General features: G+C 51.2%; 1 protein-coding gene across 2 annotated transcripts in view; it reads right to left on the bottom strand.

Annotated features, from left to right (window-relative positions):
- Positions 1–22168, bottom strand: part of LOC146783286 (carbonic anhydrase 15-like) — a 226445-nt gene extending 204277 nt beyond the window's left edge. Inside the window, exon 1 of one of the 2 annotated variants that reach the window (XM_085633835.1) lies at positions 20749–22168. In XM_085633835.1, the coding sequence (XP_085489961.1) occupies positions 20749–20815 (67 nt within the window). In that variant the 5' untranslated portion in view covers positions 20816–22168. The remainder of the gene's footprint in view (positions 1–20748) is intronic. The other variant, XM_085633834.1, reaches the window with a different exon arrangement.
- Positions 22169–23002: the final 834 nt, after the last annotated feature.

Here is a 23002-nt window from a genome sequence, read left to right as displayed (position 1 = left end):
TATACAAAGCAACATGGTACAAATTTCTGGACAATGTCCCTACATTTCGTTTCACCCACAAGTATTGATCCAAATTGGAAAGTCAACTCTTTTGGAATGTTTTTCTACATTGAGTATACACAGCATGTTGCAGCAGATGTCATGTTTCACAAGGAAAGTTGTCCTGCAGTTAATCTGTCTACTGCCAGTGGTGAGCGCTATTTGAGGCGCCTGCATATTGCTTTTGACATCTAAATGGATATTTGTGCACTACAAAAGGAATTTTTGCCTCATCTAAATATATGCCCGGTTTTTGGACTTGAGGCGATCTGAGTGACACTTCCAGCCATTTCCGAAGTTTGGCGTATTGGTGCAATTATGGATGGTGAGACTTTAAAGTTATTTTTATTTGTCCCTGGCAGTCTCTCATTTTGGGCAGTTTAACCGCACTGTCTTGGTTTGAAAATGCAGCGCGTGTTTTGCTTGGCGCGCGTTCTTACCTTCACGAGGATCTCCGATGGTTCTTGCTGCTTGGTTGTTTTTGGCGCATGCACGCGCCGTGAGCCACACGGCGCACGTAACAAAACGTGCCGCCATCTTGTGTTTGGAGGCGATCTACCGTGTTTGCCTTCGTTATTGCCATCGATGCTTTTGGCTGCCAACCACGTTTTTTTTGTAGTTAAATAAAGTTTTGACATGATGACATGATTTTCGGGGACAATGCAGTGTTTATGCGATCTGAGGCAGTCACCTTACTCATCTTGGAGAGAAGATATTCATGCACAGTTGTTGAGAAGCCACCAATAGAGATGTTTTTTTTAGCGCCGTGTGGAGACACTGACAGAGGTGAACTATGTGCGCAGCAGCGAATCGGAGAGCGGCAGTTGCATGCAGCTCTTGAAAAGGTTTTCTTTTCATGTTAAGCCTCGGGTGAGACTTCGCTCACCGGTGTTCCCTGTATCTTTTCTTGTTTTTGTGTTCATTGTTTTTTTTTCCCTCTATTATGGCTGTGTTAATACTTATTTATGCTCTAGTAGTTGTCTTCAAAGTAACATGTTTTTTTTGCATAATGTATGTTTAACTTACAATCTTCAAGGGAGTTGTGTTCACTGTTACGGTATTTTTCTGGGAGGTGAATTCCCCTATAGGGAGGTGTTTTTCCCTATTTCAGTGTTTTGAGTTTTGGAGTATCTTAGGGAGGTGTATTTCCCCTATTACAGTGTTCGGTGTGTCATAAGGGAGGTGTTTTCCCCTATAGGGTGACGTAGTTCCCCTATTTCTGAGTTTAAGGGAGGTGTTTTTCCCCTATAGGGTTCTCCTATTTCTGTGATTGGTATCATAGGGAGGTTTATTTTCCCTATTTCTGAGTCTTTTGGGAGGTGTTTTTCCCCTATAGGGTGACGTAGTTCCCCTATTTCTGAGTTTAAGGGAGGTGTTTTTCCCCTATAGGGTGACGTAGTTCCCCTATTTCTGAGTTTAAGGGAGGTGTTTTTCCCCTATAGGGTTCCCCTATTTCTGTGTTTGGTATCATAGGGAGGTTTATTTTCCCTATTTCCGTGTCTAAGGGAGGTGTTTTTTCCCCTATAGGGTGACGTTGTTCCCCTATTTCTGAAATTTGTATCATAGGGAGGTTTATTTTCCCTATTTCCGTGTCTAAGGGAGGTGTTTTTTCCCCTATAGGGTGACGTTGTTCCCCTATTTCTGAAATTTGTATCATAGGGAGGTTTATTTTCCCTATTTCTGTGTCTAAGGGAGGTGTTTTTTCCCCTATAGGGTGACGTTGTTCCCCTATTTCTGAAATTTGTATCATAGGGAAGTTTATTTTCCCTATTTCCAAGTTTATGGGAGGTGTTTTTCCCCTATGGGGTGGTGTGTTTACCCCATTGCTGTTCGTTTGTTGGTGGTGTTTACCATCTAATTATTTCCCTAGGGAGGGGGATGGGGTTCGTTATGGATTGTCTTGCAAGTATTTTCTGATCTGTTGTATGTTTACTTGCATAATGAATTTTCTGTTTATGTTTGCAATGGTATTTTGGTTACATCTTGATTTTATGCATTTGTATCTTTATGCTTTGTTTTCGTAAGGAAGGGAGATGTGTTATAACCTGTTGTGTTATGTGCATCTTCCTCATTGCTACTCTGTCCCTTGCTGCTCAGCCATGTGTGTGATGTCATTTAGAATGTTGGGTGTGAGGGACTGGAGGAGTTGGCAGTTGGATGAGATGGGGCTGAGCAGCAGGGAGGCTGCTCCTGGTGGGGCTCCACTGGAGATCTGAGGCTTTACTGATGATCTTTATATGGACTTTGTTACCTGTCAAATAAACCTACAACCTGTTCTAAGTGGCCTGTCTACGAGACATCTTTCATTATTACAGGTATTCAGTGCGTTGTCACTGAGTGTGACAGCGCTGAGGAATGCAGTGCTCCGGCTCTGAACGTGACACTACTGAGGTACTCAGTGCGCCGGCGTTGAGTCTGTGCGCTAGCTCTGAGTGTGACTGCCGAGGTAGTCAGTGCGCTGCTCTGAGTGTGACTGTCGAGGTAGTCAGTGCGCTGCTCTGAGTGTGACTGTCGAGGTAGTCAGTATGGTGGCGCTGAGTGTGACTGCCGAGGTAGTCAGTGCGCTAGCTCTGAGTGTGACTGCCGAGGTTGTCAGTGCGCTAGCTCTGAGTGTGACTGCCGAGGTAGTCAGTGCGCTAGCTCTGAGTGTAACTGCCGAGGTAGTCAGTGCGCTAGCTCTGAGTGTAACTGCCGAGGTTGTCAGTGCGCTAGCTCTGAGTGTGACTGCCGAGGTAGTCAGTATGCTGGCTCTGAGTGTGACTGCCGAGGTAGTCAGTGCGCTAGCTCTGAGTGTAACTGCCGAGGTAGTCAGTGCGCTAGCTCTGAGTGTAACTGCCGAGGTTGTCAGTGCACTAGCTTTGAGTGTGACTGCCGAGGTAGTCAGTATGCTGGCGCTGAGTGTGACTGCCGAGGTAGTCAGTGCGCTAGCTCTGAGTGTGACTGCCGAGGTAGTCAGTGCGCTGCTCTGAGTGTGACTGCCGAGGTAGTCAGTGCGCTGCTCTGAGTGTGACTGCCGAGGTAGTTAGTATGGTGGCGCTGGGTGTGACTGCCGAGGTAGTCAGTGCGCTAGCTTTGAGTGTGACTGCCGAGGTAGTCAGTATGCTGGCGCCTAGTGTGACTGCCGAGGTAGTCAGTGCGCTAGCTTTGAGTGTGACTGCCGAGGTAGTCAGTGCGCTAGCTTTGAGTGTGACTGTCGAGGTAGTCAGTATGCTGGCGCCGAGTGTGACTGCCTAGGTAGTCAGTGCGCTAGCTCTGAGTGTAACTGCCGAGGTAGTCAGTGCGCTTGCTCTTAGTGTGACTGCCGAGGTAGTCAGTGCGCTAGCTCTGAGTGTAACTGCCGAGGTAGTCAGTGCGCTAGCTCTGAGTGTAACTGCCGAGGTAGTCAGTGCGCTAGCGCGGACCTGTTTGCGGGCACAGCACTGCAAGGAAATATATCTGAGTTTGTTATTGAACTTTTCCGCCTGTATAAGTTTTTGCCCCCGTAATAAGTGACGTTTCTTTGGATACTGTGCTGAGGCGCGCGGCCTCAGTCTTGTGCAGAGAAACAAACATTACAGCAAGGTGTGGGGGAAGTGGGCAACTGCTCAAGTTGGCTAGGATGATAAAATGTGTGTCTTCAGCTCTGTCATGGGAAGGGGTGCTTCCATTCACAGAGGGTTTTAGGCTCCAGGGATCTCATGCTGAGGCGGGCAGGGATAGAATAACTCAGGGCTTGAAATGGGATGAAAAAACTGCGGGGGCCAATGTAATTAAGGGCGTGGTTTAAAACAGTACATTAAAAATCTGTGTTTAGCAGAGTGTGCCCCCGACTTGTATTTTGCTGTTTCTGTCGTTGCATCCAGATATATGATACAACAAGTAACATGATGGCACCTACAACAAGTCAGGACTATTGGCTTTGTCAATGGCTGTTAGTTGCATAAGATAAATAAGCAGCATCTATGGGTTGCATAGAATATTCAAAAAGCTTACACTTAAGGCCCTGGTGACACCACGACAATGTTGCTGCTCTTGCGTTTCAAAAAGAGAAGGGAAAGCCAGAGAGAAAATGACTCTCTTTGAAGGAATTCCCTTCCCCTACAACGCTCACCTGGCATGACGTCATGCCTTAACTTCACCACTTGTGAGTAGTGTGAGCAGGGCACATCGGTGTGCTGCTGTCTCGAAACGGGTCTCTATCGGGCTCTGTTTTGTGCCCTGGCACTTTTTTCCGCACTGCAGTGAGTCCGGAAAAAACACGGACCGTCTGTGCCAGCGCACAAAACAGAGCCCGACAGAGACCCGTCTCGAGGCCCCCTTAAAAAAACTGCCGGTGCTCAGACCCGGTGAGACCCGCACCACTTAAAGCCCTGGAATAACTCTTCTACAACTACTGTTAGCACCCGATACCACCTGTGTGGGAAACAATGGGGAATAACATGCAGCAACTTTTACATTCACATGTCCGAAGGCTATTACCCGAGCCTCACAGTTGTGCTTCTGCACTTTTCACCAGGTAGGAGACGGGGAAAACTACCTGAAAAAAATCTGAAGTTGGCAGTATTTGTGCTCAACGCGCAATGGGCGCAAACTGAAGGCCGGTGCAAAAAACGTGTGCAAATAACATGTGTGCACGATTTTCAGACAGCACAAGAAATAGAAAAAGACAGTCCTTGCCCACCTTTCCCCAGCTATGCAGTCTGCAGATCATGCAATAACTCAGGGGAAATTCTGATTTGTGTCTGCACTTTAGACTAGGGGATGGCAGAATGTTGGCCACTCTGTGTTACTCCTTAACACTGAGTTCTGGCCAAATTCTGCCAATCGCTGCGTAGCGGAATTTTACCCCCGTGAGGCTCCAGAATATGCGAGCACGAGCGAGCTTTGACGTCCCCTAGAGCGATTTTCTAACATGGGAGGTTGTGGGCGTTCGCGAGTGGTCGCTGTCACAGGGCTGCTGTTTGAGTAGATTTGCTGCCTCTCGAGTAGATTTTCTACTTGAGTTGGTGCATCTTGTTGTGCAACGTATGGTGCCATTCATGCCGATTTTCTAACGTGGGAGGTCGCCGCGTTCGCTGTTGTTCGGGCAGATCTGCTTCCTCTCGAGTAGATTTTCTACTTGAGTTGCAGCAAAACCAACTCTAATGGGTGCGTGCTCTTGTGCAACGCATGGTGCTATTTGTGCTGATTTTCTGCGCTGCTCGCACCACTGGCGTAAAATTGCAGCACAAGCTGCATATTTTCCACCCCTTGGCGAAACTCCGCTGAACCTGGCAGACGTTTTCTGGAACTCTGTGAGTGAAATTCCGCGAGTTCCACCCACCTCTGCCTTAGAGATCGAAAACCCATAAAAACAGGAGCTCGACTCTGCACCGACCCAGCACTGTGGCTCAAAGCAGAGCCCATGTTATTATCTTGAGGTGCTTATGCAAAGTTTGTTGTTTGACTTAAAGCAGCGCCTCCATGCTATCCCTAGAAAGTCTCAATTTTCATGGTGTGTTTAGCTGAACTCCTGGACAATTATGCCTGCTGCAGGTTTCCAGGAACTACATCTGGGTAAAAACTAAAGGAGGCCTACAAGCATATGCTGTTACGTTTGTACTCAGATTTTAAAATACATGAGCAATCGCAAATAAAGTTTTCTAAACTGAGTTTCCCCAAAATAACATATATTTTCAAAATGTATTTGCTAAATATGTGATGTTATGCCGTGCCATGCTGTTTCATGTTATGTCATTTACTTTGATACTAAGCCAACTTTCCTAAGGTATCCTAACCGCATTTTCCGTCAAATACTAAAGCCTAGCGGAAGCAGGGACATGAGGGGGAATGGATTGATTTCCCTCAGAAACCGATGCACTAAACTTCTACTGTCATGCGCAGCACACGTCTTATGCATCTGAGCCTTCTGTGGTTGTCTATGCATAGGAATTATTCTGGAAGTGTTTGTTCTCATTAGAAATGCTATGATAGAGGGCATGCATTCGCCTCAGCTTTGTGGTGTGAGATGTTATGGTTCGGGCTGTTGCTGTGCCAGCCCAGAGGTTGACACCAGAAGTAGGAAAATCCTACTAGACCTGGCTGTCCACTATGCTCGGACCTGGCTGTCCACTATGTTTGGACTTGGCTGTCCACTATGTTTGTACCATTCGGGCCATACGGCAAATTGTTACACAAAATTTGGTGGAATGTTCGCCAAGGTTTGATAATTATCCAGTGGGTTCTACTGGCTCTAAGCATAATTATTACTGTAATAAGGCTAAGCATCAGAAAAGGCAGTGTGAGTCGGTTTCTGATTGGCCGGTGGAGCCTTATTACATCATATGTTATGTTATGTTATGTTAGTTACATTTTAATGCGCACAGCTGCTCCAGCGAAGGAGCGTCCTGGCGCAGGGAAAGGAAAACACCACACAACACTGGATCCGGTGACAAGAAGCAAACAAATAGAAGCTGGAAATAATTAAAACAAGAGGGTTTTCAAAGCTCTGCGAAAGGACATTAGGTCGTTCGAAAGACGGATTTCCAAGGGGAGAGCGTTCCAGAGGGTTGCGGCTTTCACACGGAAGGAGCGACCCCCCATCCGACTAAGTCTGAAACGGGGGACGACCACCAAGGACTGTCCAAGGGATCGTAGTGAGCGGGTAGGAACATAAGGAGAGATCAATGAATTGAGTATTCCGGGTGCCAACTCTCTCAGAATTTTAAAAACCAGGCAGAGAGCCTTGAATTGGATACGCTTGCATATCGGGAGCCAGTGCAAGGACCGCAGGGTGTTAGAAGTAGGGCAGGATCGAGGCAGACCAACCACCGCCCTAGCCGCCGCATTCTGAACTCGTTGTAAACGAAGAATCTCGGCTTGGTTTGCTCCTAATAGGAGGGAACTGGCATAATCCAGCCGCGAGATGATCATTGCTTGAATGACCAGCTGTCTTGTAGGGGCATCGAAGAAACGCAGCAGGGGTCTTAGCCCGCGTAATACACCAAAACAGCAGGCCGCCACTCTCTTTGTGTGAGTCACAAAGCTCAGCGTATGGTCAAGCCAGACTCCGAGATTCCTGAGTTCCAGAACAGGGACCGGCGCTGATCCCAGCTCTGGAGGCCACCATTCGTCCCCCCAGTGGTCCGCTTCCCTTCCAACGATCATCACCTCTGTTTTTGACGCGTTCAGTTGGAGACAGTTGTTATTCATCCAGCTGGCCACCTCTCGCAGTCCACTTCGGAACCTGAGGGCATCCCACTTGGCATCCCCGCTGATCGTAACCGCCAACTGAGTGTCGTCAGCATAGGAGACCATGGTAAGGCCCCATTGCCTGACGACCTCAGCCAGCGGCTGCACGTACAGATTAAAAAGCGTGGGACTCAGCGAGGAGCCCTGCGGGACCCCCAGGTCCAAAGGATGGTACTTGGACTGAAAAGGAGGGGTGGCAACGCAGAAGGAGCGATCACTGAGGAAGGAGCGGCACCACTGCAGAGCTGAACCACAAATGCCAATGTCCTGCAGGCGGTGTAGCAAGATGCGATGGGAGACCGTGTCAAAGGCAGCGCTCAGATCTAGTAAAATAAGCGCTGCCGTTTGACCTGCATCGAGCACACTTCGCAAATGCTCAACCATTGCCAGAAGGGCCGTCTCAGTGCTGTGACCAGCACGAAACCCATTCTGCGTTGGATCCAGGACATTCACAAGGGTCATATGCTCCGTGAGGGCCCGATTTACATGGGCCTCCATGACCTTAGCCGGCCAAGGGAGCAAAGATATAGGGCGGTAGTTTTCAGGTCTCGATTCATCCAAAGATGGTTTTTTTAGGATCGGGGAAACCACCGCTTGCTTCCATTTGGCAGGGACCAGGCCAGAGGTTAGGGAAAGGTTAATCAGGGAGCACACTGCTGTGCGTCCCTGAAAAGCAACGTCCCTGAAAAGAGCATATCTTACCGGGTCTGCAGGCGATCCAGACTTGACTCGCAGGGCCCACATTGCGAACTCCTCATCGGAGATGGTAGGAAAGGAGTGCAGCGATGGGCAGCTGCTAGAGCCGCTCCAGGGGATCACAGGAGACAGTGTGCTTGGAAACGCCAGATAGATTTTCCTGACTTTATCCAGAAAGAAGGTGGCTAAGGCTTCACAGTGGGCGATGGAACTGTCCAACTGTGGGGGAACTCTCTTTGCCATTAAATCTTTTACGGTTTTAAAGATGGTTTTAGTCGGGTTAGGGCTGTTTCTAAATTCGGCTGCGTAAAACGCCGCCCGGGCCCTGCATATAGCTCGATGGTAAAGCTTAACTAGGGCCAGGTAGATGGATTTCTTATCGGCATCGTACGACTTACGCCACACCCTTTCCGCCCGTCTGCAAGAGGACTTCAGTGCACGCAGCGCACCGTCATACCAGGGGCTGGCCTGCCGGGGACTGGACTTGCTGGAGATGATAGGTACCAGGACGTCCAGCGCCCTGGTAATCCAGTTACAAAACCGGTCATAGCCCGAGGTGGCATTCAGCAAGGGACCTAATGGCTCAGCACCCATAATGCGGTGAAGGTCCTCTAGCCTAAGTTTGTTCCAGTGGCGCCGGGGTATCCGCAAGGGAGGCGATATAGTAGGATTGGCAGGGAGAGGAAGCCAGGCAGACACCAGATAGTGGTCAGACCATATCACAGGATCAACCGCCACGATCCTAACATCCGAGATAGTGGTAAAAAACGGATCCAGGATGTGGCCGGCCACGTGTGTAGGCTGAGAAATAAGCTGGGTCAACTGCAAAGCCTCTAAGTCGGCCAAAAAACCACTGATGGCCGGAGACTCTAACCTGTCAAAGTGGAGATTTAGATCACCCAGGATGGAAAAATTTGCACAGCCACTAGCCAATGAGCTCACAGCCTCCGGAAAGGCACCTCTAAAAGCAACATCGCTGCCTGGAGGGCGATAGACAACCATCCCTGACAGCGAGAACTGAGGGCTGATGGAAACCTTAAACAACGCACTCTCACATCCGGCAATCTGCAAGATCGTCCAGGTGCATGTAAAGGCGGATCTAATAAATAAGGCGATCCCTCCACCTCTAGAATGGCGGTTAGATCTAAAGCATGAATAGCCCGGAGGACAGGCAAGATTGACTATGGCGTCATCAGTATCTTGTAGCCAGGTTTCAGTTACGGCCAACAGATCTGGTGTCTTATCCAAAATGAGATCAGCCACCGACAGATGGTGTTTCACTAGAGATCTGGTATTCAGATTTAAAAATCGTAGACCAGATCCCAGACTGCCAGGCAACGGAGAGAGACCAGGAGGAGCTCGAGGGGCAGGAGAAGTGGCGAGCTCGCGAATACCTACAGGGTGGTCCAATGACCATCTATTGCAAGCACACTGAAACGGGCCACACAGCGGATGGTGGGGTGTGGCAGAGCAGCGTGGGAGTGTGTCTCTGATGGCACGAAGCGAGGCGTCGGAATACTTAATCATCCTGACAGAGCAAAAGCTACGAGCACACAGATATATGCAATATTACAATAAAAGATGAAGTCCCCAGCGTACCACGCGTACTTAGCGCGGACGGGCGCAGACGGGCAGACTCTGGCTTGACTCCGGCGCGAGTCAGGCGCTACCGCTGCGCGTCACCGCTGCGCTAGCAGAGTGAACTTTAAATACCAGCTCACCTGGGCTACATGAAGCGCTAGAGCGCTGCAGCAAGTGGCCCAGGAGGCAGAGACCACCCCAAGATGGCGGCCAAGCGCCACGAAGAAGCTACAAACAGGAGGAAATTCCGCGAAAAAACGCGGTGGGGGCACAATTAAAATGTAAGTATGAGGCCAGGGACAATTCTACTAATAAAACGAGGCTCCAAACAAAAAATAGTACTGTTGGAAACAGCCCACTTCCACTCCGCAGGGTGGTGGTGGACCTTCCCGACACAATGGGGTAGCTTGGCTCGAGTGGTCAGGAAACAGGCGCAGTGCTAAGCATACAATATACCCATACAATAACCATGCGTGCATCCGTTCCAAAAACGACTCTACACCGTAAAAATTATGAAAATATGCTTTCTTTATCTTTCTTCTCTTAGTTGCTGATTGGGAAAATAAATAACAATCACAGTATATACATTTTAAATAGAGCAGGTCAAATAAATACTGGCTGTTTGCTGAAATAAATAGGGGTGATCATAAATAACAGGGCATAAATACAAGTGCAATATATACAGTCAATTAAATACTTTGAGGTAATAAATACTGTACTAATAAATACTGTCCCAATAAATACTGTACACCAACAAGTCCTGTGGACCTATAAATTCAGTGCAGCAATAAATAGATAAGAACTTAATAAATACAGTATCCCCAATAAATAATTAGAAGTATACAGTACACTTTGTGAATCAGATGGCACTTCAATTCTTAAGGGCTGATTTGGCCCAGGCACAGCTTGTAGGGTGTGGAAGGCTTGAGGGGGGCTACTCCCTGGCTGAGGCAAAGGCTGAGGCCTAAACTGAGGTAGATCAAAAGGGGGGAAATTCCAATGCCCTGGCTTCCCTTCTCCACACAACCTCTCTAGGTTAGTCCCAGTTCACCCCAGGCACAGTCAGGTGGGTTTCAGCACCTCCCTAGCCCCTTAGAGTAGTCTCTCAGGCCTCCACAGGGCCTTAGGCGCCCTCTACTCCACTTACTGCCCTTTTCTGCTGTTCCGACGCCGCTGGAGTCGTGTCGACGCCGTGAGGCGGTTCCGGTTCGGTCTCGGCGGCCTCGGCACAGTGTCAGTTCTTTGTCGACGCCGGTAGGCGGTTCCGGTCCGATGTCGGTGGCCTCGGTTCGAACTCGACCTCCGATTCGACGGCGTCGGGCAGTCTCTTCACGATGTCGACTTCGGGCGGCTCCGGTCCGATGGCGCACTCGGCTCCGATGACGTCGGCCGGCCTGGCCTCGCTGTCGACTTCCGGCGACTCCGGGGTGCGATCCTCACCCCCGACCTCCGGTGTTCCTCCTTACAGGTTCCGGGCGACTCCGGAGTGCGATCCTCACTCCCGACCTCCGGTGCTCCTCGACCTCGGTCTCCGACGACTCCGGAGGGCGGACTTCACCCTTCCGATGACGCCGCTCACTCGACCTCGGTTCACCTCCTTCTCGACCCTTGGTATTCCACTCGACCTCCGCCGGCGCCCTCTTACGACCTCAGGCGGCTCCGGGTACGACGTCTGCTACCTCAGTCAGCGCCGCTTCTCCACCTCGGGCTCCAGGTCTTCGGCTACTCGACGCCAGGCTCCAGGGAAACCAGTTCTCAGGTCAGAATCTTGCTGCTTTCCTGGTTCTAAGGCCTGTTCCTGCTGTCCAGGTCCTTAGGATGGTTTTCTTCTGACTTCTTCCCACACAGGGCTATAGGCTGGGATCCATCAGTAGGGACAAGTATCAAGGGTGGGTTTATGGACCCCACTCCAGGCACAAGTTTCCACCCCTGCTGCTTCACTCCTTCCTCCTTCACTGTTGTGCTCCTCTCCCTTCACCAGTCAGGTGCCAACTGCCAGCTCCAACTGCCAACTGCCTCTCTTATCCTCCCAACATTCTAAACGGTTTCCAACTGTCACACAGTTCTGGAATCTCCTGGAAGGTTCTGGAAGGTGCTGGTAGGTTCCAGTGGATGCTGGTGATGTCATGGGAGGCCACCATTTTGTGCTTCAGGCCCTCAGGCAGAAGTTTTCAGGGGTAATTAAAATGGCTCCCTGAATCTGCATCAATATGAAAAATGAAAACAACTGAGGGAAAAAGGGCCAAGTCCTACACAACCCCCTTCCAGCCAAAAGCCAGGGTAGACCGATCAATGCCTTGATGGTCTTCCCTGCTTGGGGCGAGAAAAGGTGGACGCAGGCCCGCAACGGCAGGAGCACCCGCAAGTTCTCCTCCGCTCTGGAACCCAATGGTTCCCTAACAAACCTCCCTGGACCAACAAAACCACCCCACGGGGGCTCCCTAGCTAGTCGTGGCCAGGACCGGCCCCTGGGCCATCCAGATGTCTCTGGCCCGGGTGATCTCGCGGAGTGGGGGGCAGTAGCCCCAGGCCTGTGGTGCCCGTTGACCACTCCGGTCCTCCTCCTTGCAGTCCTAAACTGCCTCTGGTCCTTCCTCCTGGGGTTCACACCCTTAGGCTGACCAGCCTTCAGGGGCGAGGCTCTCCTCCCCCTAACTCTCCTTCTGGGGTTCCTCATCCTTCCCTGCGAGGCACCCTCAGACCAACACTTCCTCCTTAGTCTAGGGCCTTGACCCCTCAACTGATCCTTTAACCTAGGGTCTAAACCCTTAGGCTGAGTCGGTGCCCGAGGCGAGACCTTCCTCCCTCTGCACCCCCTTCCAGATTTCTGCACCCTCCTAACGGGAAAAGTACCCCTGGAGGTCAATTTCGGGGGGACCCGGTTAACAGAGGCCCCACCCGCCAGGTCAGGCAACCCCTGAGCCTGGCATCCCAGCCCAGGACCTAAACCCTGAAACTGAGCCAACCCCAGAACCTCAGGCGCGCTGGTTACAGTCGCCCTGGGTCCTCCTGACACTAGGGGCTCCCCTGCACTGGATGGCACTTCGGGACAGCCTAGGCTCCCAACCTGGGGCTCCCTTGCGGAACTCTCCAGGCCCTGAGACTTCGGTTGGGGCACCTCGGGACACCTCCCCGTCTCACGCCTTCCTACAGATAGGTCGTGAGGCCCTACAACCCTCTCTCCCTGGGACCTAGCTGGGCTATCTGCCACTTCTCTCACCTCGCTGGGTTGAGAGATCCCTGCACTACCCCCTTCAGGTTCCCACCCCAATGCCTCCTCAGACACCCTGGTGATGTCATCCTGGGGTAAATAAACCTCTAGCTCCTGTGGAGCCTCCGGTATGCTGCCACCAGTGTCCTCGCTGGACACACTCATCTGGAGGGCACGCAGCTTCATCTCCTTCATCCAAAGCTCGTGCGCCCTCCTTTTCTCCTCCATCTCTTTCTCTAGCCTGGCTAAGTCCCATGTGAGCTGTCTTTTCTCCCTCCGGTCTGTTAACTTCCTGACTTGGGCCACAGTGTACGTTTTTAGATTTTCTCGTACAACCTCCATCTTGCCCACTCAGGTTAGAGGACAGGTTTTGTGCAGTAACAATGCAGGGGGGTACCTTTAATAATACCTCCTCCCACCACCAGAGTAAATTTGGAAAAAACAAAAACCCACAATTAGGAAGGCCGCTGTGAGAAAACTCCCGGTGTAGGCCTATGGACTACCCACAGTTATTGTTGAGTATATGTAGGCACAGCTCTATCCCACCACTGAACACCAATTTATGTTGGAAACAGCCCACTTCCACTCCGCAGGGTGGTGGTGGACCTTCCCGACACAATGGGGTAGCTTGGCTCGAGTGGTCAGGAAACAGGCGCAGTGCTAAGCATACAATATACCCATACAATAACCATGCGTGCATCCGTTCCAAAAACGACTCTACACCGTAAAAATTATGAAAATATGCTTTCTTTATCTTTCTTCTCTTAGTTGCTGATTGGGAAAATAAATAACAATCACAGTATATACATTTTAAATAGAGCAGGTCAAATAAATACTGGCTGTTTGCTGAAATAAATAGGGGTGATCATAAATAACAGGGCATAAATACAAGTGCAATATATACAGTCAATTAAATACTTTGAGGTAATAAATACTGTACTAATAAATACTGTCCCAATAAATACTGTACACCAACAAGTCCTGTGGACCTATAAATTCAGTGCAGCAATAAATAGATAAGAACTTAATAAATACAGTATCCCCAATAAATAATTAGAAGTATACAGTACACTTTGTGAATCAGATGGCACTTCAATTCTTAAGGGCTGATTTGGCCCAGGCACAGCTTGTAGGGTGTGGAAGGCTTGAGGGGGGCTACTCCCTGGCTGAGGCAAAGGCTGAGGCCTAAACTGAGGTAGATCAAAAGGGGGGAAATTCCAATGCCCTGGCTTCCCTTCTCCACACAACCTCTCTAGGTTAGTCCCAGTTCACCCCAGGCACAGTCAGGTGGGTTTCAGCACCTCCCTAGCCCCTTAGAGTAGTCTCTCAGGCCTCCACAGGGCCTTAGGCGCCCTCTACTCCACTTACTGCCCTTTTCTGCTGTTCCGACGCCGCTGGAGTCGTGTCGACGCCGTGAGGCGGTTCCGGTTCGGTCTCGGCGGCCTCGGCACAGTGTCAGTTCTTTGTCGACGCCGGTAGGCGGTTCCGGTCCGATGTCGGTGGCCTCGGTTCGAACTCGACCTCCGATTCGACGGCGTCGGGCAGTCTCTTCACGATGTCGACTTCGGGCGGCTCCGGTCCGATGGCGCACTCGGCTCCGATGACGTCGGCCGGCCTGGCCTCGCTGTCGACTTCCGGCGACTCCGGGGTGCGATCCTCACCCCCGACCTCCGGTGTTCCTCCTTACAGGTTCCGGGCGACTCCGGAGTGCGATCCTCACTCCCGACCTCCGGTGCTCCTCGACCTCGGTCTCCGACGACTCCGGAGGGCGGACTTCACCCTTCCGATGACGCCGCTCACTCGACCTCGGTTCACCTCCTTCTCGACCCTTGGTATTCCACTCGACCTCCGCCGGCGCCCTCTTACGACCTCAGGCGGCTCCGGGTACGACGTCTGCTACCTCAGTCAGCGCCGCTTCTCCACCTCGGGCTCCAGGTCTTCGGCTACTCGACGCCAGGCTCCAGGGAAACCAGTTCTCAGGTCAGAATCTTGCTGCTTTCCTGGTTCTAAGGCCTGTTCCTGCTGTCCAGGTCCTTAGGATGGTTTTCTTCTGACTTCTTCCCACACAGGGCTATAGGCTGGGATCCATCAGTAGGGACAAGTATCAAGGGTGGGTTTATGGACCCCACTCCAGGCACAAGTTTCCACCCCTGCTGCTTCACTCCTTCCTCCTTCACTGTTGTGCTCCTCTCCCTTCACCAGTCAGGTGCCAACTGCCAGCTCCAACTGCCAACTGCCTCTCTTATCCTCCCAACATTCTAAACGGTTTCCAACTGTCACACAGTTCTGGAATCTCCTGGAAGGTTCTGGAAGGTGCTGGTAGGTTCCAGTGGATGCTGGTGATGTCATGGGAGGCCACCATTTTGTGCTTCAGGCCCTCAGGCAGAAGTTTTCAGGGGTAATTAAAATGGCTCCCTGAATCTGCATCAATATGAAAAATGAAAACAACTGAGGGAAAAAGGGCCAAGTCCTACAAGTACAAATATAAAAAACAAGCTTTTAAAATCAATAGTAAGCGCAGCGCGCTTAAATGCAACTAATGTAGCGACTGATATAGCGCATGCAGGCACCTTTCCCAAGGGAGGACAATGGGAGAGCTCGCCTTAAATACCAGCTCACCTGGGCTACATGAAGCGCTAGAGCGCTGCAGCAAGTGGCCCAGGAGGCAGAGACCACCCCAAGATGGCGGCCAAGCGCCACGAAGAAGCTACAAACAGGAGGAAATTCCGCGAAAAAACGCGGTGGGGGCACAATTAAAATGTAAGTATGAGGCCAGGGACAATTCTACTAATAAAACGAGGCTCCAAACAAAAAATAGTACAAATATAAAAAACAAGCTTTTAAAATCAATAGTAAGCGCAGCGCGCTTAAATGCAACTAATGTAGCGACTGATATAGCGCATGCAGGCACCTTTCATAAGCTTGAGAGTTGTAAAAATGTGGCCTTTATTGCCAGTTATAGCCCTCACTTTAGTCATTATGATAGATCAGGTCATAGGCTGCATGTTCTAATATGAGGTGATACTGTAAATGATTTAAGGGGCACAACTATGGGGGAGAAATGTGCTCCCTCTCGTGCACATGATGAGAGACACGATCAGTTCTATGACTTTCTTTAAAAGAGCCGCTGGTATTGCACGCCATCTTACACAGCTGTATCACAACCAGAATTGAGCAGTGCCCAAACTAAACGTGAATGCGGATCAAGCAGGCCTGGTCCTCCCGGGCATAATTGCACTGTTTAAACTAAGTAACATTGACTTAAATTAAGAAATGTTAAATTATTTTATATATTGTAATTGTACTGTGAAAATTATTACGGTTTTAATTACCTAAACAATAAATTACTTTCTTCAGGTTTCACAAAACTTTATTCAAACTTTTAAAACAGCTCATAAAAGCATAAATTATTCCAAAGTACTAAACAGCAAGTTATGAAGCCATTACTTACTTACTGGTGCACAAAACATGTTTACAAAACCTATGACTTCTAGAGCCTGGCAGGGAATTGCCTAGAGGAGACGCTTCAGCATAAAGCTACAGATAAGAGGCATATTACTGATTAGGAACATTGCACCCTTTACATATATTATACTGCTCAGGTTGTGTGTACGTTGTTGGCCAAAGAGTATACAAATATCATTCTTCTCAAGTACGTATAGCATTGATACCTTAATTAGGTTAACAAAGTAATTTATTTGCATTTTGGGGATTACCTGGTTAATCATTTATGTCCTACAAATCCATTCTGTTTCACACTTGCTGCAGTTTCTTGCTTGATTTATTTCAGTGTGTTGGGAGATGGGTAGTCATTTTTTTCTATCTCTTCCTGTTTATGTCATGTTGTGTTAAAAGCGTTTAGTAAGAGCACATATGCATGATCCTCTTGGTGCTAAGGAGTTTAACAAATCAACGACAATAACTAAAGCAATAAGATTATGTATTCATTAATTAAAAAGTGATTTTTTAGATGAATCTTAAAAAGTGATAAATAGCAGAGATAAAAGTCGCGAGTTCCACGATGTTACAGATGAAGAGGAGAATGCTGCCACCGGAACACCCTCGGGTGAGCTGTAGACTCATCGGTGGCTGGTCTGGGGAGCTGTGGACTCATCGGGGGCTGGTCTGGGGCTCTGTGGACTCATAGGGGGCTGGTCTGGGGAGCTGTAGACTCATGGGAGGCTGGTGTGCTGAGCTATGGACTCATCGGAGGGTGGTCTGGGGAGCTGTGGACTCCGGAGGCTGGTCTGGGGCTCTGTGGACTCATAGGGGGCTGGTCTGGGGAGCTGTAGACTCATGGGAGGCTGGTGTGGTGAGCTGTGGACTCATCGGAGGCTGGTGTGGGGAGCTGTGGACTCATCGGAGGCTGGTCTGGGGAGCTGTGGACTCATCGGAGGCTGGTCTGGGGAGCTGTAAACTCATTGTAGGTTGGTCTGGGGAGCTGTGGACTCATCGGAGGCTGGTCTGGGGAGCTGTGGACTCATCGGAGGCTGGTCTGGGGAGCTGTGGACTCATCGGAGGCTGGTCTGGGGAGCTGTGGACTCATCGGAGGCTGGTCTGGGGAGCTGTGGACTCATCGGAGGCTGGTCCGGAGAGCTGTGGACTCATCGGAGGCTGGTCTGGGGAGCTGTGGACTCATCGGAGGCTGGTCTGGAGAGCTGTAAACTCATTGTAGGTTGGTCTGGGGAGCTGTGGACTCATCGGAGGCTGGTCTGGGGAGCTGTGGACTCATCGGAGGCTGGTCTGGGGAGCTGTGGACTCATCGGAGGCTGGTCTGGGGAGCTGTGAACTCATTGTAGGTTGGTCTGGGGAGCTGTGAACTCATCTGAGGCTGGTCTGCGGAGGTGTGGACTCATCTGAGGCTGGTCTGAGGAGCTGTGCACTCATCAGAGGCTGGTCTGGGGAGCTGTGGACTCATCGGAGGCTGGTCTGGGTGGAGGTACAGAGAGAGTTCATAGACTGGTGGGAAGGAAGCTTGTTTCGGGATCATGCCACTATCAGTGGGTACGAGGACACCTGGGGGTTGCCTCATGTCCTGCTGACTTTGCTTTGAGGATAGTTCTGTTAGGTGTGGGGCAGAGGCAGGTGGCCGGAGCTGCGTGATCCGGTCTTGGCTGAACTCTCGCCAGTATGACAGGGATATGAAAGTCCGGGTCCAACACAGACGTTTTTTCCGGAATGGTTGAGCTGAAGAAGCGAGCGGTCATCCACCTTGGAACCTGATGACTGGGAGAAAGGGAGGGCTGGAGATGAGCATCCAGACTCTCGACAGAATTTGAGGGGACCTATTACAGCAGCCGGGAGATCTCATACCTGATCCCGAGGGGTGCCAGAACCTCACTCTTCAGTGGATTCATTTAGGAAACTCCAGGGACACCCCTCATGGAGGAATGGCCAGCAGTGACCCAGTCCGCCAAGGATGAGGCCTGGAGAGAGAGGCTTCTGGCGGAAGGCGTCATGGTAAACATGAACTGCGTGCCATCTGCATACATGTAAAAACGTGTCTGTGTTGATGGAGTAGTCCGGCTAGCGGGAGCCTGTAGCGGCTGACTTCATGTTTGTGGATAGTGTGGCTCGATACTCCGGGATGTGTTCTTAATGATAATATCAACTCCATTTTCATCCTTAACAATTATATGTGTGTTCAATAAACTGAGCCATGTTACACGGCTGTGTGTTTACTAGTCTGTTTGGTGGGTGGGAGGACTGCATAGCGCATGTGTGGCCGAATTTAGGGGCATATTATCAACGGCCAGCGATAATTATCGCTGCCCGTTCATAGCGATAGAAAAATTATCGCCAGCTATCGCTGAATATTATCGCCATGATAACGCTATATTTACAACGCATAGCGCTATGGCGATAATATTTCAGCGATAGCGGTGTTTTCAATGGAACATCGCTGGTTTTCCAGCGATGTTCCATTGAAAACAGCGATAACATTGCTGATAGGACCCTGTGGTCCTATCAGCATAATCCATATCCCATTAAAAGTATGCCTTAGTCAGGAATTTAACAGACGTTAAATTCCTGAGTTAAGGCTGAGGTAGCGCAATTTTTATTATCGCTGCACCTCCTTGTTAATATCGGGAAGCTGCCTTCACGATATTAACAGGTGTTGTTTTCACAGCCACGCCTCTTTTGCATCTCATTAGCGATGCGAGGCGAGGCAGTGAAAAAACGGGCTCTACATAAGGAAACACGCACGTCTGTGTCCTTGATGATATTGCGATATAATTATCGCCGCTTTTCGCCCAAAAACGGACGCTAAAGCGGCGATAATTATATCGCCAGCCCTTGCTAATATCTATGCCCCTATGCGCTCTAAAATGACTGCATACCTGAACTCAGCGCTATACAAAACTTCTTAGTAAACATATACACGAGACACGCATAAGAAGTGAGGGTTAAATGGCTTCCTGGAGGCAGCTTCGAGTTTAAGATTCCTGAAGAATGCCAGACATTACAGGATTGGGATAACGCGACGAGGCGCCCTGAAGCACGCAATGAGCCCTCGCCAAAAAAAGGGAACAGGTTCTGAGGAACATATTAAAAGAGGAAAACATGTGAAGATTGGCGATGTGATAAGGGATTTAACAATGTGTCACTGAGAATCTCCTTCCCAAGGAAAACATGTGTTCTCTGGCAAAACTACTGCCAGGACCTCAGTTTCAATCTGGCGCCCTGCGTAACAAATCCCAGCTCCGGCACTAGACCAACCAGTCGTGTGATCTGGGGCACATCTAAATGTGAAAAACGACAATGTGCCGTCTAGTAGTGTTTCAGCTCATCGTCTCTTCTGTTTCCCGACTAAACCGGTCTCCCGGGGTACCGCACACACCATCCTGCTCCTGCTGCAATAAAAATGTTCTCTCTGCAGCCCCGCGCTGCCCCTCGAGGCCTGTCATCTTTATATGAAATACCTGAAGCAAGTAAAGGGCTATTAGTTCTATAAGTGCGCTCGCGCCCAGAGCAAATGCTCTCTAAAGATGCGTGAGACTTGTTTATTTCTAATCCCTGGTGCCCACAGCTCTTTGAACCATGCCATTCACTTTCGATAACCGGGTGAATAAAGCTTACGCTGCCTTTTTATGTCCCGGGCAGACTCATTACGGGTGTTTGTAGTGAAAAACGATGACACGGCTGAACGAGAGGGGCGAGAAAGCACAACGCCGCGCGCGCTCGGTTTCACTGGAGATAAGGAGGGTATAAGATCGCTCATTAATCGGTGCGACTTCACAGAGCTAAAAAAAAACAATAATGAAAATAACAGGCTCGCTGGGGGGAGGGGGAAGAGAGACAGAGAAAGAGAAGGGAAATGGAGGAGGAGAGAGAAGGAAAAGGAGAGGAGGGAAATAACCAAATGGGTCGAGCAAGGGAAGCAAGAGAAAGAGAGAGACTGCGATAAGGAGACAAGAGAGAGGAGGGAGAAGTGAATGGGGAGGGAATGAAAGAGCAGGAGAACGAGGAGAAAGGAAGATAAAAGCGACATAAAAGATGATGGTTAACATAACATAAAGAGCAAGAAAAAGAGAACGAGAAAGAAGAGGACGGGATAGTGCGAGAGGGGGAGAGGAAGGTGTAGAAAGCGGGCAACAGAACCACATAACGAGAGAAACGAGAGGAAGACAAATCTAGAGCTAAAGATAGAGGGTGCGAGAGGAACCGACAGAAGGGCAGAGAGAGAGAACGAGACAAAAGGAAATAAGATAAAAGGGAGAGTTGTGGAGAAACAGCCTTAGAAAAGGAGAGATGTCGACAAAGAAGCAGGAGACGACCTGCGACAATAGAACATATAAAAAGACTGGCGGCACCCTAGTAGAACAATTAGAGAGGGGTGCAGTGTGGGGTAGGACTAGGAGAGAGGGGGGGGGCAGGGAGGAAGCATGCGAGAAGCCGTACAGGGGGCAGTCTCGAAAGAGCAGAGAGAGGCGAGAGTTACTGAAGGCATGGAGGAGGGAGGGGCACCCTGCAAAGACTGAGACACCCCGACATGTCCCCTATGGACTCACCTCCTCCAGACGCCTTAACGATGAGCGGAACGGCGAGGAGGGTTAGACACAGTCCTTGGACCTTCATCCTTGCACAGCCGATCGAAGACCGACACTTCCGTCTTCTGTGCACGAGTTTCCACCCAGGACGGTGCAGCTCTTAGGTTCCCGTGCACTAGTGCTCACCCCAGAGCGGAGCAGCCCCCTGACTCCCGCGCACCAGTGCTCACCCCGAAGTGGTACGTGACGCTGCCTCACTTGCACTAGTGTCCACGGCAGTTCGGCGCCCTGGACCCCGTGCAATAATGCACAGCGCACAGCAGTCAGCACCCTGGTCTACGTGCACACGTATCCACCCCAGGCCCGTCCGGCACACTTGTCCGGTGCACTGAAGTTAGCCACAGGTAATCCAGTGCACTAATTCCTACCACACACGAATCATCAGTCTAGCTCCCGTGCACAAGTATCCACCCTAGAACAGTCCGGCACCCTGGTGCACAAATGTCAACTTCAGAGCAGTGCAGCACCCCAAAGTAGTGGTGCACGTGGCTCCGCCTACTAATGCCAACCACGGAGCAATTTAGTACCCTGGCACCGGTGCACGAGTTTCCACTGTAGATCGGTGCACTAGTGTCCACTGCAGATCGGTGCAGCACCCTGACTCCCGTACACTAGTTCCACCAAAAGGGCAGTGCACCAACGTGAATCCGTGCTGCGGTGCCTACTCCAGTGCTGTGCGGCACCGCGGCTCTGCTGCACGAGTGTCCACTGTAGATCGGTGCACTAGTGTCCACTGCAGATCGGTGCAGCACCCTGACTCCCGTACACTAGTTTCACCATAAGGGCAGTGCACCAACGTGAATCCGTGCTGCGGTGCGGCACCGCGGCTCTGGTGCACGAGTGTCCACCTTCGACAGGAGTTACAGCCTGGTTCCCTTGTTCAAGCAATCACGTCCGAATAATGCAGCCCCTTGGTCGCTTGTGTAGTAGTGACCACCCGACAATAGTGCACACGTCCCCAGCCCTGCGGTGATGCGATGCTCTGGGCTCCGTCCACGTGCTCTCAGCCCTAGGCAGGTGTGTTCCCTGGGGCCCCGTGCAGTGGGGGCCACGGCAGACCGGTGGAGCTGCACGATCCCTCCGCTCCAGAGACGTCTAGCGCCGCGGGGCTCCCCAGAGGATGTGCCCGCTCCAGAGAGGACCAGTAGCCGAGGATGAAAGCACCGACAGCCCTGAGCTCGGCGGGCAGGGGCCGGGAGTGTCCTGGTTCTCCTCGCTCTGGTTCAGCCCAACTGCAGCAGCCCCGAGCTTCACTCACGGCCAGCCAGAGCCATCCCTGCGCTCCTGTTAAATATTCAGTCCAAGCCCACTGAGCTAACCATTAACCCCGTCCGTCCCGGCAGCACCTGACAGGACCGGACCGGAGCCCGGCTCCTGCGGTTTCTGGTTTCCAAAGGGGCCGTCCTGGGCCGGCACCTTGTAGAGGGAGTCCAATGAAGAAGCCGGAACTTGGAGAGGACTTCTCTCCAACTCCGTTTATGTCCAGGAGCAGTCAGTCACCCACGGGAGCGCGTCCTCATTCACTGAAGACCCGACTGCAACTCCAGAAGCGTCCGATCCACCGAGCGAGAGCGCGGGCTCGGGCCGGACAGTCAAAGATACACATGTGACGGCCGGTGCCCTCCGCGAGGAGGACCATTCTAGAACACTAGGAGACGACATGAAGGAAACACTTCCAAAGAATGTACACACTCCACACCTCCTCTGCTTCCACACACGGGCCCCCTACATGGAAGAATGCTCAGCAGGGAGGGTGGACCGGCAGGGAGGGTGGACAGCACGGAGGGTGGACTGGCAGGGAGGATGGACCCAGAGGTGAGGGTGGACCGGCAGGGAGGGTGGACAGCACAGAGGGTAAACCGGCATTGAGGATGGACCCAGAGGTGAGGGTGGATCGGCAGGGAGGGTGGACAGCACGGGGGGGGGTGGACCGGCAGAGAGGGTGGACCGGCAGGGAGGGTGGACAGCACGGAGGGTAAACCGGCATTGAGGATGGACCCAGAGGTGAGGGTGGATCGGCAGGGAGGGTGGACAGCACGGGGGGTGGACCGGCAGAGAGGGTGGACCGGCAGAGAGGGTGGACCGGCAGGCAGGGTGGACAGCGGCTAGGGTGGACCGGGAGCAGCACGGAGGGTGGACAGCACGGAGAGTGGACAGCACGGAGGGTGGACCGGCAGGGAGGGTGGACCAGCAGGGAGGGTGGACAGCACAGAGG

This window comes from Triturus cristatus, chromosome 11 (assembly GCF_964204655.1).
Source record: "Triturus cristatus chromosome 11, aTriCri1.1, whole genome shotgun sequence".
Taxonomy (NCBI): Eukaryota; Metazoa; Chordata; class Amphibia; order Caudata; family Salamandridae; genus Triturus; species Triturus cristatus.
Note: the sequence above shows the minus strand (reverse complement) of the source record. Positions and strands in the feature narration are given on the sequence as shown.